This window comes from Ammospiza caudacuta, chromosome 22 (genome assembly GCF_027887145.1).
Source record: "Ammospiza caudacuta isolate bAmmCau1 chromosome 22, bAmmCau1.pri, whole genome shotgun sequence".
In the NCBI taxonomy this organism is placed as follows: Eukaryota; Metazoa; Chordata; class Aves; order Passeriformes; family Passerellidae; genus Ammospiza; species Ammospiza caudacuta.
This window is the reverse complement of record NC_080614.1, coordinates 6,822,865-6,839,022: the sequence shown is the minus strand read 5'-3', so window position 1 is coordinate 6,839,022 and position 16,158 is coordinate 6,822,865. Positions and strand designations below refer to the sequence as shown.

The following is a 16,158-nucleotide window of genomic DNA, read 5'->3' as shown; positions in this document are numbered from 1 at the left end:
GCCCGCACAGTGCGGGACCACCCCGCCATGCTGCCGCCCGCGCTGTTCCGCCTGTGCCTCTGCGCGGCTGCTGCCGCCGCCTCCTCGTTCAGCCTCCGCGGCGATCACCGCCTGGCCGGGCTGTTCCCGCTGCACACCGCGGCGCGCCGCGACGACACCAGACTGCTCGTGCGCGGCTGCGACGAGTGAGTGCCCGCGCTGCCCGCGCCCCCAGCGCGCTCTGTCCTCCCTAACAACCACTCTCGATTCCGTAGCGCCACCTTCAAGAACCACGGCTACTACCTGGCCCAGGCCCTGCGCTTCGCTGTGGAGGAGATCAACAACTCCACCACGCTGCTCCCTAATGTCACTCTAGGCTATGAAATCTACGGCACCTGCTCTGATTCTACCAACTTCCACGCCACGCTGTGCGCCCTGGCTCGCAAAGGCAGGCAGGATGTCCAGGTGCTCCCCAGTTTCCAACACTATGAACCCCAGGCTGTGGCCGTCATTGGCCCTGACAGCACCCAGCTGTCCCTCACCACAGCCGCTGTTCTCAGTCTCTTTCTTGTACCAGAGGTAAGTGTACCTTCTATGGCTGATGAAAACCAGGGATCCCAAGGAGTGATGGTTTCAGAGAGGGTGGGTTCAGACCTGAGGAGCCTGGTAGAACTGGAAATGCAGCCCCTCTATGTGTGCTGTCACGGGATCTTTCCTAGGCAGTCAGTGGGCTGGCTTGCCATCCATCACAGCTTTCTCCTGCTTCAGCACGCTTGGCACTGGGTCCACTGCCTGCCCAGCTCCAAGTCTTCCCAGGATAAGCTGCCTGTGCCATTAGCTCTCAGGATAGCAGCTGCCTGGGACAGTGCATCCCCCTTTTCCGTGACTCTCATTGCAGATCAGCTACGAAGCCTCCACGGAGTTGCTGAGCCTGAAGCGGCTGTACCCCTCTTTCCTGCGCACCATCCCCAGTGACAGGCAGCAGGTGAAGGCCATCTTCTCGCTGCTGCAGCGCTTTGGCTGGACCTGGGTGGTGCTGCTGGGCAGTGATGACACCTATGGCAGGGTTGGCCTGGATGGCCTGCAGGAGCTGCTGACTGCAAGCAACATGTGCGTGGCCTACCGAGGCACCCTCCCCGCCAATTCAGATGCCAGCAACCCGGAGCTTCACAACCTGGTCCGAATCCTCACAGATGTCAAGGTCAATGTCACTATCGTGTTCTCCACCAGAGGAAGCGTTGTGCCGTTCTTTGAGGTGGTGGTCCAGAAGAACATCACAGACATGGTGTGGGTGGCCTCTGAAGACTGGTCGTTGGCTCGAGCTATCTGGCAGGTACCTGGCATCCAGACCGTCGGTTCGGTGATTGGGATGGCAGTAGAGAAGCCAGAGCCCACGATGCTGGAGCGCTTTGAGGCCTGGAAGCTGTGGGAGGAAGGCGCTGTGGCTGAGCGTGGCAGCAGTGCAGAGGCGGGGAGCACACGGCTGGACTGCACGCAGCGCTGCACCGGCTGCCGCGCGCTCGCCACCGCCCCTGACTTGTACGATGCTCAAGGCTCCTTCAGCGTGTACTCAGCTGTGTATGCCGTGGCCCATGGCCTCCATGACCTGCTGGGCTGTGCCTCGGGGGCCTGCAGCAAAGGCATTGTCTATCCCTGGCAGGTAAGAGCAACCTCGTGGAAGAAGATCCATGAGGATCCTTTCCCACAGGGAAGGATTTTTCCATTGTGCACAAAGGTTTCTGGTCTTTCCCAAAGGCTCAAATCCCAGCTGAAGACCCTTGTGGACTTCAGCTGCCCTTCACAGACAGAGCAGCCAAGATCTAGACTTAGACTCCATCCTAGGTCACTTGTTCCTCTACTACCACCCCTTCACTGGATGGGATTTCCTGCAGATGTTGGGGGGCTTGAGAGCAGCTGCAGGACAGAGAAAAGCATCCTCCAGCACATCTCCCTCCAATGGCAGGAGTCGTGCCATTGGAAGGACTCCTCTCTTACTCTTCTGTTTTACAGCTCCTACAAAAGATTAGGCAAGTAAACTTCACCCTGAACAAGAGCCGAATCTCTTTCGATGACCACGGGGACATTCATAAAGGCTTTGACATTGTCATGTGGAAGTGGCTGGGCCCAAAGTGGGCTTCTGATGTGATAGGAACATTCCGTGTGAACCCTGACAGGCTGAGCATCGACCCAGGCAAAATCCTGTGGAACACAGAAGACGGCAAGGTACTGTTCTGCACCCAGGTCTTATTTATTGCTCACTTCTGAGCTGACTGCATCCCAATGCCACCAGTTCAGGGGTGTTTCCTCATAGCAGGGCAAAACTGAAGGCCAAGGCAGTATTGGGGGGTGCCAGAGCGCTGCTGTTTGTCAGCTTGACTCTGTCTGTGCTCCTGGCAGGCTCCCAGCTCGGTGTGCTCCGAGGCCTGTAAGCCAGGAGAGATGAGGCTGCAGCAGAGCCGCCACAAATGCTGCTTCAGCTGCAAGGCCTGTCCACCAGGAACCTTCCTGAACACATCGGGTCAGTACACCACACTGTCTGCTCCTGCCCATTCCTTCCCTGCCCACATCCTACCTCCTGTTCCTGTCTCACCATTCCCAGCCTCTCACAGTTTTACTGTGGTCAGTAAAACCTCTGAGCTGACCTGAAGGCAGTGGGTCTGGCTCCTGTTTGCCTACCAGTGGGTATGCAAAGCCCATGCCCTGTGCTTTCCGGGGAGTACTGCCCACAGGTGAGCCCACCTGGGCAAACAGAGCCCCTTTGCCTGTGGCCGGGGAAAGGGGATGTCCGGCCCGGTAGCTGTTCCCTGCACCGCATCCTCTGCCAGGGAAATTCAACCTAGTGCTTTCCTTTGTGCCCCAGATGGCACCCGGGGCTTCCGCACTACATGATCACCAGCACCTGGCATATGGAAATGTCTCCTGCCTCAGAATCGCCAGCCACAACAACAAACCCCAACAACAAACCCCTTCCTGGCAGCTAGTGCCTCAACACCCTTGGCCTTGGAGTACGCAGGGGCAGCTCTGGGGGCAGTGGGAGCAGAAAGCCCCCCTACATGGTACTGTCCCATTCAACAGCAGCTGCTGCAGATCCTTCCCAGGTTACTGAGGATGCATGGGCCCCTTCCCACCCACAGCCCCCATGAGCCTCACACAGCCAAGCCCCTGTCTCAGCCCAGGCCATGGATTTTGGGAGAGTCCATGGGGCCAATTTTAGCTGGGGGGTCTTTGGGGAAGAACACCCTCTGCTACCCCAGGCCTGGGAGCGCCCACAGGAAGGAGCAGGCGTGATGGCTGAGCAGAGCCCAGGGAGCTGCGGGCCAGGCCTGCACCGTGGCAGAGCTCTTACCGGGTCCGAGGTGTGTGAGGGGTCCATGTCCTCCACAGACCCCTTTGACTGCCAGGCCTGTGGCTTGGATGAGTGGGCCCCAGCAGGGAGCGAGGTCTGCTTCAACCGCACCACCGAGTTCCTGTCCTGGTCCGAGCCCCTCTCCTGGGCGCTGCTGGCCCTGGCTGTTCTTCTCATGCTGCTCATAGCAGCGCTGACTGTCCTGTTCGCCCTCAATGCCTCCACACCTGTGGTCAAGTCCGCGGGCGGGAACGCGTGTTTCCTCATGCTGGGCTCCCTGGCCTGCACCTGCAGCAGCCTCTTCTGCTACTTCGGGGAGCCCTCGCAGGCGGCGTGCCTGCTGCGGGTGCCGCTCTTCGCCATCAGCTTCACCGTGTTCCTCTCGTGCGTGGCGACCCGCTCCTTCCAGATCCTCTGCATCTTCAAGCTGAACGCGCGCTGCCCCGCGCTCTACGAGGCCTGGATGCGGCGCCAGGGGCCGGTGCTGTTCGTGGCCGCCAGCACGGCGGCACAAGTGACGCTGTGCGTGGCCATCGAGGCCGCCAGCCCCTCGGTGCCGCGCCGGGAGTACGGCGTGCGGGACGAGTGGGTGGTGCTGGAGTGCGCCCAGAGCGCCGCGGCCGACGCCACCACCGCCTACACGCTGCTGCTCAGCGCCGCCTGCTTCGTGCTCACCTACGCGGGCACCGACCTTCCCGCCGCCTACAACGAGGCCAAGAGCCTCACCGTGAGCCTGCTGCTACACCTGGGCTGCTCGGCCGCCGTGCTCTGCTCGCAGGGCGCGCTGCGCGGCCAGACCGAGACGGTGGCGCGGGTGCTCAGCACGCTGGGCACGCTCGCAGCGCTGCTGGGCGGGTACTTCGTGCCGCGGGCCTTCGTCATCCTGCTGCGGCCGCACCAAAACACGGCCGAACACTTCCAGATGGTCATCCAGGAGTACACGCGCCGCCTGGCCGCCGCCTGAGCCGCGGGGCTCGGCCCGCACCGCGGGGCTCATCCCGCATCGCGCCTACTCCGCCGCGGAGACCGACGCTTGGCCCCGGCCCGCACCGGCCCTCCCTGCGTCACTGCCGGCGCCCGCTGACGCCACGTCCGGCGGTGGCGGATGCCGGCGGGCTCCGGTGCGCGGCCATGGCGGCGGCGGCGGCGCACAGCGTGCGGGTGCTGCGGGAGCTGAACCGGCAGCGCGCAGCCGGGCAGTTCTGCGACGCGACGCTCGGCGTGGGCGGCCGCGAGTTCCGCGCGCACTGGCCGGTGCTCGCCAGCTGCTCCCGCTTCTTCCGCGCGCGCGGCCCCGGCGGGCCCGTGGCGCTGCCCGACGGCCTCGCCGACACCTTCCAGCTGCTGCTCGACTTCTTCTACACGGGGCGCCTGGCGCTCACGGCGCACAACCGCGCCCGCCTGCTGGCGGCCGCCGAGCAGCTCGGCGTGCCCGACGCCGTGGCGCTGTGCCGCGCCTTCCGCCCGCGGCCCCGCCGCGCCGCCGCCGTCGCCGCCACCGCCCGCCCGGAGCCCGCGGCGGCCCCGCAGCCCGGCGGGCAGGCGGTGCGTGAGGGGAGCGGGAGGGGGACGGCGGGGCCGGGGCCCGGCGGGGGCGGCGCGGTGACGCCGCTGTTCCCTCGCAGGGCTCCCCCTCAGCCCCGGAGGAGGCGGCGGTGGGTGGCGGCGGGCGGGGGGACGGCGGCGCCGAGCCCCCTCCCGAGGAGAAGGTGCTGCGGAGCAAAAAGAGCCCCCCCGCTCCGGGAAAGGCGCCGGGGAGCAGAAAAGGTACATCGGTGCCGGTCGAGTGCCCCACATGTCATAAAACGTTCCTCAGCAAATATTACCTTAAAGTGCACAACAGGTAAACGCTCCGGCTTCTCCTTCCCCTTGCGCGCGGGGGGACGTGCCGTCCCCACGGCTCTGGCCCTTCCCGGGGTGGGGGAAAGGGCGGCCTCGGTTCTGCCAGCTTGTCCCAACACCTCGGCATCACCCGGGGTGGCCAAGGAGGGTCTGTTCTGCCCCTGGGGTCGCTCTGGCCTGGGGGAGGGTTATATGTCAATGACAAGCATCCCAGAGCTGCAGTGACTGTCCTGAGCTGTGGCTCAGGAAGGCCATGTGAGGGGCTCCTTGGGGGCTGCTCTAGCTGCAGGTGGGCAATGGCAAATTCTCCTGGGCTTTGAGAGTGTCCTGGGCTGGTGGGGAGTGCTGGAGACACACGGCTGGGCTCTGTGAGGAGCTCCAGGGTGGATCACTGAGTGCAGGGCATGGCCCTGCAGTGAGAGCTCAATCTTTGCTTCACTTGTGTTGGGGAAGAATCTTGGCCCTGCAGAAATGGTGTTCTGTGGAGCACAGTGGGCACTGACAGCTGTGCTGTTGAGGGGACTAAAAAGTGTCATAAAAGCAGCTTTTGGGCAGCTGTGAATAGTAGCACTGCTGGGGTGGGGGGCATTACCCACCTCACCCTTTCCTGTGACCTCCTGGGCCTGTTTGTGCAGATGCTGTTGACAGGCAGTGATGGGATTCTGTATTTGCTTACCCCAAGGAAACACACTGGAGAGAAGCCATTTGAGTGTTCCAAGTGTGGCAAATGTTACTTTAGAAAAGAGAATCTCCTGGAACATGAAGCCAGGAACTGCATGAACCGATCGGAACAGGTACGCCCAGGAGCTGCCCTGCTGGGCTGGAGTGTGCAGCAGGGGAGTTGAAACCTTTTGCCAGTCCCAGTTCCAAACAGAACCCTGCCAGCACCGTGTGGCACGTGTTCCATGGCTGGGACCTCCACAGCCAGGGCCCCTGTGGCGGGACTCACACCTGATACACAGCACAGCCCTCACTTGTGTTTCAGCACACCAGGACTCTGTACTGTAAAAGATTTGGCTCCTGTGGGTGTGGGTTCAATGCTGTAGCTGGGTGCCAGTGCCATGTGCTGGGCAGGAGGCTGAGCTGTGGGCTCCAGGTGAGGCTCTGGTCCTGTGGAAGCCAACACCACCCCATCTCTCTCAGGTGTTCACGTGCTCGGCCTGCCCAGAGGTGTTCAAGCGGCGGATGGAGCTGCGGCTGCACATGGTGTCACACACTGGGGAGATGCCATACAAGGTCAGCAGGGCATGAATCCAGCATCCCTATAAACACTGGCATGGAGCAAGGACAGGCCTTTCCCTTCTAGGGCAGCCCGGCCCATCAAGAGCTGAGTGCACCAGTTCCCTTCTCTGGTCCATGACAGCCCACTTAGGGTTGTTCCCTGTCTCTGAACCAAAACGTGATCCAGGGAAGCACTACAACCAAAGGCTTCCCATGGCTGTACCAGGAATCTGTGTTCTACTCCCTGGCAGTTGGAAGCTGACCCCATTCTCCTGTCTCGCAGTGCTCCTCGTGCTCACAGCAGTTCATGCAGAAGAAGGACCTGCAGAGCCACATGATAAAGCTGCATGGTGCCCCCAAGCCCCATGCGGTAGGGACCGGGGGTTTTGGGGAGGGTGGGATCCTGAGTGTGGACCTGGTCTAAGGAATGGCACAACATTGGCTCTGTCAGTGAGGGGTGGGGCACAGAGCTACTGGAAATGGGCTCTGTTGGGTGCAGGAGCAGCCCACAGATCCAAGCACTGACCAGTACTTCATCTCTGTTGGGCTGTCCCATCTTACTGGGTGTCTGTGAGCTGGGGGTGCTGCCTTGGCTTCCACAGGGAGGTCCCTGGAGCAGCTGGGGAAAGGCTGGGTGTGAGTGGGTCTGGGGTGGGTGTACCCCAACCCTAACACCCTCCTCTCCTGTGGCCTTGCAGTGCTCAACCTGCTCCAAGTGCTTTCTGTCCCGGACAGAGCTGCGCCTGCACGAGGCCTTCAAGCACCGTGGGGAGAAGCTGTTTGTGTGTGAGGAGTGTGGGCACAGGGCCTCGAGCCGCAACGGCCTCCAGATGCACATCAAGGCCAAGCACAGGTACAATGTCACCCATGTCCTCTCTTATGTCACCGTAGCTCTCCTGGCTGCAGTCCCTGCCCCACAGGCCTGGGGGTTGGCTGAAAGTCACCCTCTTCACAGAGGTGCTGGGCTGAAGCTGGCAGAGGTGACAGTGACACTCCTCTGCCCACAGGAATGAGAGGCCCTATGTGTGTGAGTTCTGCCACCACGCCTTCACACAGAAAGCCAACCTCAACATGCACCTGCGCACACACACCGGCGAGAAGCCCTTCCAGTGCCACCTCTGCGGCAAGACCTTCCGGACACAAGGTACCCCTGGCTGTGGCAGGGTTAGGGCTCCAGCATCCAGGAACCCCAGACAGCAGCCTCCCCAGGGGCAAAGCCAAGCTCCTGTGAATGCAGGCTGATACTAAGAAAAGCATGTTCCTGTCACCTGCTCTGCTCTCATGGCATAGAATGGGAACAAGCTGGTGTTGCTCATGACCCTTAGCTGGAGCAGGCTGTTTGTGCTGCTCTTGCCTTCCCGGCCAGCCTGACAGCCCCTGGGATGGGGGTGCATGGGCTGTGCTTCGGAGCAGCCACTCTCCCTGTCTCGCCCTGTTAACGGCAGCGAGTCTGGACAAGCACAACCGGACGCACACCGGGGAGCGGCCGTTCAGCTGCGAGTTCTGTGAGCAGCGTTTCACGGAGAAGGGGCCGCTGCTGAGGCACGTGGCCAGCCGGCACCAGGAGGGGCGGCCCCACTTCTGCCACATCTGTGGCAAGACATTCAAAGGTAATGTGGGGGCTCTGCAGGAGCTGCCTCCTTGCCCTGCGTGGGTTGGCATTGCTGTGAGCTGCCATGACATGGAGCTGCTGCCAACAGGCTCTCGTTTCCCTTCCCAGCGGTAGAACAGCTGCGTGTCCATGTTCGCCGGCACAAGGGAGTGAGGAAGTTTGAGTGCATTGAGTGTGGATACAAATTCACACGGCAGGTGAGGCCTTCCCCAGCTCCAGGGAACCCTGCTGCATTGGGGAGCCAGCCCTCACTGGGTCTCTCCACATTCCCCTTCCTTTGCAGGCTCACTTGAGGCGCCACATGGAGATCCACGACCGAGTGGAAAACTATAACCCTCGGCAGCGGAAGCTGCGGAACCTGATCATCGAGGATGAGAAGGATGTGATGGTGGTGCTGCAGCCACCACCAGAGCTGGAGGTGGGCTCAGCCGAGGTGATTGTGGAATCACTGACCCGTGGGTCACTGCCTGAGGAGGTCCCTGCACAGAAACTCTGCTCAAATGAGAACTTCTCCCCTGCGGACGTGATTGAGCAATCACTGATTATAACCACAACGATTCCTGAAGACTGTGAGATGTAGTGTGGCCACCCATCCCCTTCCACTGAAACACAGTAAAGCATTGAGCTGAGCCACTTTCTGCCACACTTGTTCTTTTAGCCTCCTCCCCTCCTTTTCTGCCAATCTCCCATCCCAGGCTGCAGGGAAAGAAAGTCACCATGACATTGTGATTGTCAAATGAAGAAATGTCTCAGAACAGTCGCTCCAGTGTCCATGTGTGATGTGCAGTGGGATGGGACTGACCTCCCTGTGTCATACTGTGACTCACTTTCTGATGCCTGAGGAGCTGGTGCTGCCCTCCCCTTTCCTCCAGCCCTCTCACCCTGCCTGTGATTAAAGCTCACCTTCCCCCACAGAGAGCGGCTCTGCCCATTCCTTAACTCCTCTGTTTAACTGGTGCCTTATTTTTCCTTTGTTTTGTTAAGCCTTTGTCAGTTGCTCTTTCCTTACCCCATTAAAGGCAGGGCATGAGTCTTGTCTGCTCAGAACAGAACACACCTCAGCAGCACAAAGTGCCTGCGTTCCTGTGCTCAGGTCTGGGGACATAATCTGTCCCAAATAACCCAATCCAGGGTCGCTGGGAGAGTGAGAACCATGCCCTGAGTGGTGCCAGGGTGGGCAGAGATCTCTGTGTGTACCCCCACACCCCAGAACTGCAGCTGTGCTCTCTCCCCTTTCTCCCTCTACTCACCAAGGAGGCAGACAGGCTCCGATTTAAGCATATCTGGAATGAGAAACTACCAGTAAAATCTCATTCCAGCTCCCTTCCCCTCACAGAGAACAGAATTGTGTAACAAGTTTTATTTAACTTGACTGCTGCAAGTAAATTTAAAAACAAACTATGAGAATAAAAATACATTATCTGCTAATGTAAAATGCCTTTGTTTCAAAGGATGGAGTTCAACTGTACTTGAGGATTCAACACAATGAATTCTACAAAAAATAAATACAGATCTGTAGCTGCTCAGCAGGTGGGACTGGGGGTCCAGCAGCGAGCACAGCCTCGTTATTTATAGCTCAGCAGAAATGCCTGGAGCCGCGGCGCCGTCAGGAATTGGCCATTGCTCCCAAAAAAAGCAGCAGCTGCCCCGAACTGCGGGCCCCTGTGCCCCCTGCTCTGTCCAGGGGTGTGACACCACGGGGCAGCTGGGCCCTGCTGGCACACCAAGGCACTGTCAGTGATCCAGGCTGGAGAACAGCCCGGGCTCCCCGTGGCTGAGGGGGGCAGCAGCATCAGACAGCATTGAGGCAAAACACGTTTCTGTAAAGCTGTGAAGATGCTGATGCTGTGGAAATGGGGCTCGGATGCTCCTCGATCCAGGGGTAAGCCTGGAGGAGAGAGATCGAGTACACGGGGTTTCCATCTCTGAATTCAGCTTAAATGCAAATTTTTCCTCTATTAGGTAAAATTTAAAGACCAAAAAAGCAAATGCATCCAGCCACACCTTAGTTTCTGCCACACTTCAGGGTTCTCCAGAAGGTGCAGCACTTGCTCTCAGGGAGCCATGCTTCAGGTTCAGCCATTTGCTTTCTTCCAGAAACATTCCACAAGTAAACTGCACACAGCTGCTCTTCAGCAAAGGTAGATAAACAGAGCCCACTGGCCAGGGCACTTGGGCAAGTATAAAGGCAAATCTTACACAGGCCAAAATAAAACTGCAAAACCAAAATAAAAAGAAGAAAAAAACCCTAAAATAACTACCTTTCAATCCAACACGTGCACGGGAAGCCTATCTCCCTCCGAGGCACAGAATACAGGGGGGGGGTGTCCAGACCACTGCCCTGCCAGACAGACCCCTCCCAAGACAGAAATGGAAGGAAGGAGCTTGGTGCCAAATGAAGCGTTACAGGGTGAAGGAGCTCCCAGTGAAAGGTGTCTGTAAGCAGCGGTGCTGTGGCGTGGCTCACCACGAGTGCTTTCCCCAGGATCAGCTCTCGGGTCCCTGCGGGCAGCGCGGTGCCGTCTCCCACCCTGAAGGGCTGAGGGAAGCAGTGGAGGCCTCGCTGCCTGCAGGCCCACAGCATCACATCCAACGGCCAGAGTTCTTGCTCCCTCTGTGAACAGCATGGGTTTGTTTCCAAGCACTGGTTTGCCTCAGCCTTCTCCCAAAGCAGCCCAGGTTCCGCATGAGGGATTCTGTCAAGCCGCTTCCTGCGCTAAGGCAGCTCATTGAGGTTCTGGTTGTGAAGGTTTTGGTTCTGCCTGCTCAAGCTGATGGTGTTGTCCAGCGTGATGCTGTCGTCCTCCTGTGTGGTTTCTGGCATGAACTGCCGGAAGATGCTGACGCTGCCGTGCCAGAAGATGGGCTCAGGGAGCTGGCCCACGACACTCCACGTTCGTGTCTCAGGGTCGTAGGCTTCCAGCACATCCGAGAGTTCAAAGGTGTTGTCGTAGCCTCCCGAGACATAGAGCTTCCCACCGAGCACAGCCACACTGCCCCCAACGTGAACCTGCAATGCAACAACAAATAAATACACACCGTGACCAGGGGTGTTTGCCTGATCCAACAAGGGGGTGGTGGGATCTGAGAGCTGTTTCTTAGAGGGAGCTTCATGGTTGGGCTCTGCACCAGTGCTGCCCACTGAGCTGCACATCCAGACATGCCATCACATCCAGGACTCTCTTCCCAGTGACTCCAACACACTTAAACCAGCTCCACACAAAGGTTTCTGATTCTAAAAAGCTCTTAGTTTTCCAAAGGTAAATGAAACTAATTTATAACACTTAAGACATCCTGGAAGTGGGAAAATGTCCTACCTGGAGCATGGCAGGGATTTTATCCCATTCGTTCTTTGATGGATTGTAAACATCCACTTCAGCCGAGTCATCTCTGGGGAAGAGAACACAAAATTACTCTTCTGCATTCTAGAAACGCTGCTTGGGTTCTTCATCAAAGCCAAATTTAGATGGGCAGGGGGAGAGAAGAGCTGGGGAGGCAACATAATCCCCCAGGGCTTCTCTTACCCACCCTGCTCGCAGACAGGAGGGCGACAGTGACAGGTGAGGGACGTTTGTGACTCAGAGACATGCGCTGCTGACACAAGAATGCGTGCAGGACAAGGTCAGGGCAGCTGGAGAGGAGCTGTCAGTCCTTCCAAGACAGTCCTGGTACAGATGGGATCAAGATGCTGCAAGGCAGCTCTGGGCAGGGTCAGCAGCCAGACCAGGGGCTCCTCTCCCCACTCTGGGTCAGCTCTGGGGCAACTTCAGAGAGCACCTGAACCTCACTCCTGTGCTTTATTTACAGGTATAAAACTAGTCCCAGCACTCAGAGCCTTTAGCCTGAGCTATTAAACCAATTTGCTACTTTTACTTGCAACCCACTCCTCTGTCCTCCAAAGATTATCCCACAGCTCCACACAGAGCAGCAGCCCACGCTCACACAGCACATGAAATGAGGGAAGAACACCTAACCCTGATCATTTCCTCACTGACTTTTGCAGATGCAAAGTGATCTGAAAATTCTGAAGTGCCAATCATCAGTATTTTAAAATGGGCAAGAAAACAGAAATTCTATAGAATCAGGTTGTGACAAAGAGCTGAGCAGCTGCAACACCCTGGCAGGACAGACTGAAACCAGCTGACCAGAACAGCCGCCAGCAAGACATTTGGCTGGACCCAAAAGGATCAAATAAAAAGTCTTGGGCCAAAGCTGTTACTTTATGCAAAGCCAAGAGGAGATTAAAAAAAGAGAAGTGCCTGGGGGCCATCACAGAAGTCTCTGTTTGCTCAGAGTCAACACAGGGAGATGAAATGCTCCAGCCCTAGCATGCCTTCCCATTTATTTTTAATTAAGCGGATAACTGAAGTATTTGCGCCACCAGGACAGCTTCAGATGGGTAATTAAGTCCCAATTTGGAAAGGTGCTTAAAAATAGTGACCAATCACTTCATCTTCAGCCCTCTTATCTCTGCTGAGACGGAAGACGTCCTCTCCTGCACTAGAGTTTAACGTTTTCTTGGAGCTTATGTGCTTATTTATAGCAAAGAGGGGGGCTGAACCAGGAGCTGAAGAAACCGAGAAGCCAATTTCCAAGCAGCCCTGCTGACTTCAGATGGATTTACACGTGTCTGCTCCCCAGCCCTGGGTTACACTCAGACATTTTCACACAAGTTTATGGGCAGCTCTTTGAGACACACCAGCACAAGGAAAGAGGTGTTACAGCCCTCCCTGCACCATCAGGGGAAGCACTGCTGTGCTGTCCCAACCTGCAAAATCCACCTTCCCAGGGAAGCTGTGGGCTCTCCTCATGGGGAAATGGGGAGGGAGGGAAGCGATTGCTCACACTACTCACCGTATGAAGTACATGAGGCCATTAAGTGTGACGGTCTTCGGGGCAAAGGACCAGGGGGGCAGGTGGCCACAGTTGACAAGGGACCAGAGATCACTGTCAGGGTCATAGCACTGCATGACCATGGACTCTTTGCCAGCCAGGGAGCCGATGGCGAAGAGCTTCCCTCGGCAGGAGGTGGTGGAGCAGTTGTCCATGGGATACAGCATGGGCTGCAGGGCCTCCCAGCTGTCCAGCGTGTGGTCATAGCGCTCCGTGCTGTCAGAGGCAACCACGTAGAGCAGCCCATCCAAGACCGTGGAGCTGTGGTATTCCCTGGCTTTCAGCATGGGCGACACCTCTGTCCACTCGTTGACGCTGGAATTGTACCTCCAGACACAGTCGTACAGCCTGGAGCCGTCCGAGCCCCCTGTGGCACAGGGTGACACGTGTCAGGAGCCTGGCTCCACAAAGGGAAAGGGGACGGAGCAGAGGGTTTGGCTTGGCATGTGTGCCACAAGGATTTTAAAGGAAGTTTTGCACTGCTTCATTCCCAGCAAGCCAGGGAGGATTTCTCCCGTGTCGTTCCTAGTCCTTATCCAGCTGTGACTCAAAATGAGTCTTCCATGTTTCACTACCATTGTCCTCTAACACCCACTTCTCTCCCATTTTACAGCCCCTGCTCTGTCACTGCCCAAAAGCTGCCAAGGCAGCTTGGGAACCTCCCAGCCTTGCCTTTGTCACACTGACACACACCAGACCAACCCAAAATCCCCAGCAGCAGCCTGCACACAGCTCCCAGCAGGACTGACCTGCCTGGGATCACTCCAGGAAGCTCCCACGGGATGTAAGAGTTTCTGTAAAAACATGCTGCATCCATGTGGTAGCCTGTCATTTTTACAACCCTGTCCTCAAAGCAGGTCCTTGTTTTCTGCTTATGACTAGAGAACACAGTTTTCTGTTCACCTGCATTAAGACTTGCTCTTTAAAGCTCTGCCAGTGTGTCCTGCACACCGAGGGCACGCTGTTCCACAGCACTGGGTGTGCTGGGCCTCAGTTTGCTACAGCTGTCACAGAGATGTAGTTCAAAGGAGGTATCTGCATGCAGCTCAACAGCCAAATTTACATATTGGTGTCACCTTGACAGAAGTAATTGTAGCCCCAGTAAGGAGGCAGGCTTTGTGCAGGGGAAGGTACCGTGACTCATGGGGGCTGGCGAAGGAACCTGGGGCTTTCTGACATGCCTCTGCCTCAAGCATGTGATTCAGGGGGCTCTGAGCCTGAACACCTTCTTCAAAGAGAGAAACTCAAAACCTTCTTACATCACCCCTGTCCTCAGTGACGGTTAAAAAGTTCTAACTACAAGATCTGTGACTTCTGCCAGCATGCTCAACAGCATTAGTCATGACAAAATAGCTCCTGGACTGAGACCAGCTGCTAAATCCAGCACCGACTCCAGGAGTCTCCATGCCTGCTGGCAGGCTGCAGGCACCCAAGCCAAGTCCCGAACTCCCTGCCACCCAGGAAAAGCCAAGTGTCGCTGCTACAACCTACACATTTCCAACAGAACCCTCACCCTGGTGCTTACCCTCATTCCCTGCATGCCTTACCAGTGACATAGATGTCGTTGCCCAGCGCAGCGACGCTGTAGCCCCCTCCCAGGTGCTCGGGGAACTCGGCCAGGTAGCGCCAGTGGCCAGTGCGTGGGTTGTAGCAATCGACGGTGACAAGCTCATCGCAGTCACGGTCGCAGCCACCAACAAGGACCAGGATCTCGGCGAGGCCAGTGGAGGGCCGGGGCCGCATGCGGGCACAGGGCCCGCGGTCGTGGCGGTCGAGGCGGGCAGCCTGGAAGTCGCGGGCCTCACGCAGGAGGCGCAGGCACGGAGGGCAGCGGGCCACCAGCGGCTCGCTCTCCACGTGGGCCAGCAGGTAGAAGCGGCGCACGAAGGGCAGGCGGACGTGGGCCAGGAGCTGCGGCAGCAGCGGGGCACGGGTGGCGGGGTCGGCGCGCACCCAGCGCAGCGCCAGCTGAAAGGCGGCCTCCTCCTTGGGGATGCAGAGCCCATCGTCCCGCAGGTAGGAGAGGAGGCGCGGCAGCGGCAGCCGCTCCAGCTGGGCGCCCAGCTCGCCCACGTGCCGCAGCACGAAGCGGTGGGCGGCAGCCGCCAGCTCCGGGCAGGCGAAGGCCTCCGCGAAGTCCTGCATGTCCAGGGCGTTGGCGGGCTCCAGCTGCCGCGCCAGCCAGGCACCGCACGCCTCCTTGACGGCGGGGAACTGCAGCAGGTCGGCGGCGCGCAGCAGGCGCTCGGCGATGTCGGGGCCCAGCCGCCCCACGCGGCCGGTGTAGGCGAAGTCGAGCAGCCGCCCCAGGCACTCGGGCTCGACGCCGTGCAGCCGCACACGCTCGGCCCGCGACTCGCGCAGGGCCCCGCCGAACATGGCGCGGAAATATCCCGAGGCTGCGGCCAGAACGGCGCGGTGAGCCCCGAACTCTCGCCCGCCGGCCACCACCGTCACGTCCAGCAGGCTCCGCTCGGCCCGCAGCGCGCTCAGACCCCGCAGCAGCGACACCGCGTGTGCCGGTTCTCCCGTCGCCGCCGCCGCCGTGGCTGAGGCTCCCGCCGCCGTCCCGCCGGTGCCTGTCGCCATACCGTGCCTGCGGGAGAGCACCTGGATCACGCCCTGCGCGGAGCCGCCGGACCGACCCCCGAGCGATTCCCGGGGCGGGAGAAGGAGGTGGAGATCAGGCAAGGAGGCGGCGGGTGGGCTCGGGGAGCGCGTCCCGACCGGGATCTCCCGAGAGCGCCCGTTGCGTAAGGCGGCGGCGCTGGCAGCGCGGCCCCGCTCAGGCCGGTCCCAGGGCCCCGCAGCTACCGCGCCCAGCCCCGCGCCCTTGGCCCTGGGCTGGCGCTCAGAAGGAGCCGCCCAGTGGTACCGGGGGAACACAAGACCGTCCCGAGCGCAGACAGCGCTGAGAGAGCTCCACTCCGAGTCCGGCTCGGGTACCGCCGTTAGCGCGGGCGGAGGGTCCGGTCGGGGTTGAGGGTCCAGCTCGCCGTAGACGCTTCGGCGCCCTGCCCGTCCTGCCACCGCCACCAGCCAGGCCCCGCGGTGAGCCCAGGGCCGGCCTCTCCCGCCCGGGCCCACAATCACCCCGATAAGAGCCACTCCCGGAGCGCACTCACCGATCCGCTCTCCGCTCTCCTCCGCTTCCCGCTCCGTTCACCGCTCCCGGCACCGCCCCCGCCCCTCCGCCGCTCCCAGCGCGCCCCGCGCCCGGCACTGCGCACGCCCGGACTACGGCTCCCGGCGGCCCCGCGCGGGC

General features: G+C 59.5%; 3 protein-coding genes across 3 annotated transcripts; 2 read left to right on the top strand and 1 right to left on the bottom strand.

The window, feature by feature from the left end:
- The first annotated feature begins 27 nt into the window (after nt 1-27).
- On the top strand, nt 28-4,289 carry TAS1R1 (taste 1 receptor member 1). The gene is made up of 6 exons (XM_058818549.1): nt 28-172; nt 215-558; nt 878-1,639; nt 1,990-2,202; nt 2,377-2,497; nt 3,364-4,289. The coding sequence occupies exons 1-6, from the start codon at nt 28-30 to the stop codon at nt 4,287-4,289; spliced, it is 2,511 nt and encodes an 836-aa protein (XP_058674532.1).
- Nucleotides 4,290-4,456: 167 nt separating this feature from the next.
- Nucleotides 4,457-9,399, top strand: ZBTB48 (zinc finger and BTB domain containing 48). Its single transcript, XM_058818548.1, is given in 10 exon segments — nt 4,457-4,972; nt 4,975-5,168; nt 5,850-5,961; nt 6,311-6,403; nt 6,672-6,758; nt 7,087-7,241; nt 7,396-7,532; nt 7,834-7,998; nt 8,109-8,197; nt 8,284-9,399. Coding segments are annotated over 10 exon segments (1,845 nt in total). The 3' UTR covers nt 8,581-9,399.
- On the bottom strand, nt 9,356-16,040 carry KLHL21 (kelch like family member 21). The gene is made up of 5 exons (XM_058818707.1): nt 16,019-16,040; nt 14,441-15,489; nt 12,855-13,260; nt 11,318-11,390; nt 9,356-11,010 (listed from the first exon to the last, which is right to left on the bottom strand). The coding sequence occupies exons 2-5, from the start codon at nt 15,480-15,482 to the stop codon at nt 10,717-10,719; spliced, it is 1,815 nt and encodes a 604-aa protein (XP_058674690.1). The 5' UTR covers nt 15,483-15,489; nt 16,019-16,040; the 3' UTR covers nt 9,356-10,716.
- Nucleotides 16,041-16,158: the final 118 nt, after the last annotated feature.

Bases quoted from the DNA above. Each gene is read 5' to 3' on its own strand.
- TAS1R1 (XM_058818549.1), top strand. From the start codon at position 28: ATGCTGCCGCCCGCGCTGTTCCGCCTGTGCCTCTGCGCGGCTGCTGCC. The intron at 173-214 runs GCGGCTGCGACG...CCGCGCCCCCAG, and splicing joins CGACACCAGACTGCTCGTGC to CGCGCTCTGTCCTCCCTAAC. The intron at 2,498-3,363 runs GTCAGTACACCA...TGTCCTCCACAG, and splicing joins AACCTTCCTGAACACATCGG to ACCCCTTTGACTGCCAGGCC.
- KLHL21 (XM_058818707.1), bottom strand. From the start codon at position 15,482: ATGGCGACAGGCACCGGCGGGACGGCGGCGGGAGCCTCAGCCACGGCG. The intron at 13,261-14,440 runs GTAAGGCATGCA...CCTGTGCCACAG, and splicing joins CAACGACATCTATGTCACTG to GGGGCTCGGACGGCTCCAGG. The intron at 11,391-12,854 runs GTGAGTAGTGTG...TCTCTTCCCCAG, and splicing joins GGCCTCATGTACTTCATACG to AGATGACTCGGCTGAAGTGG.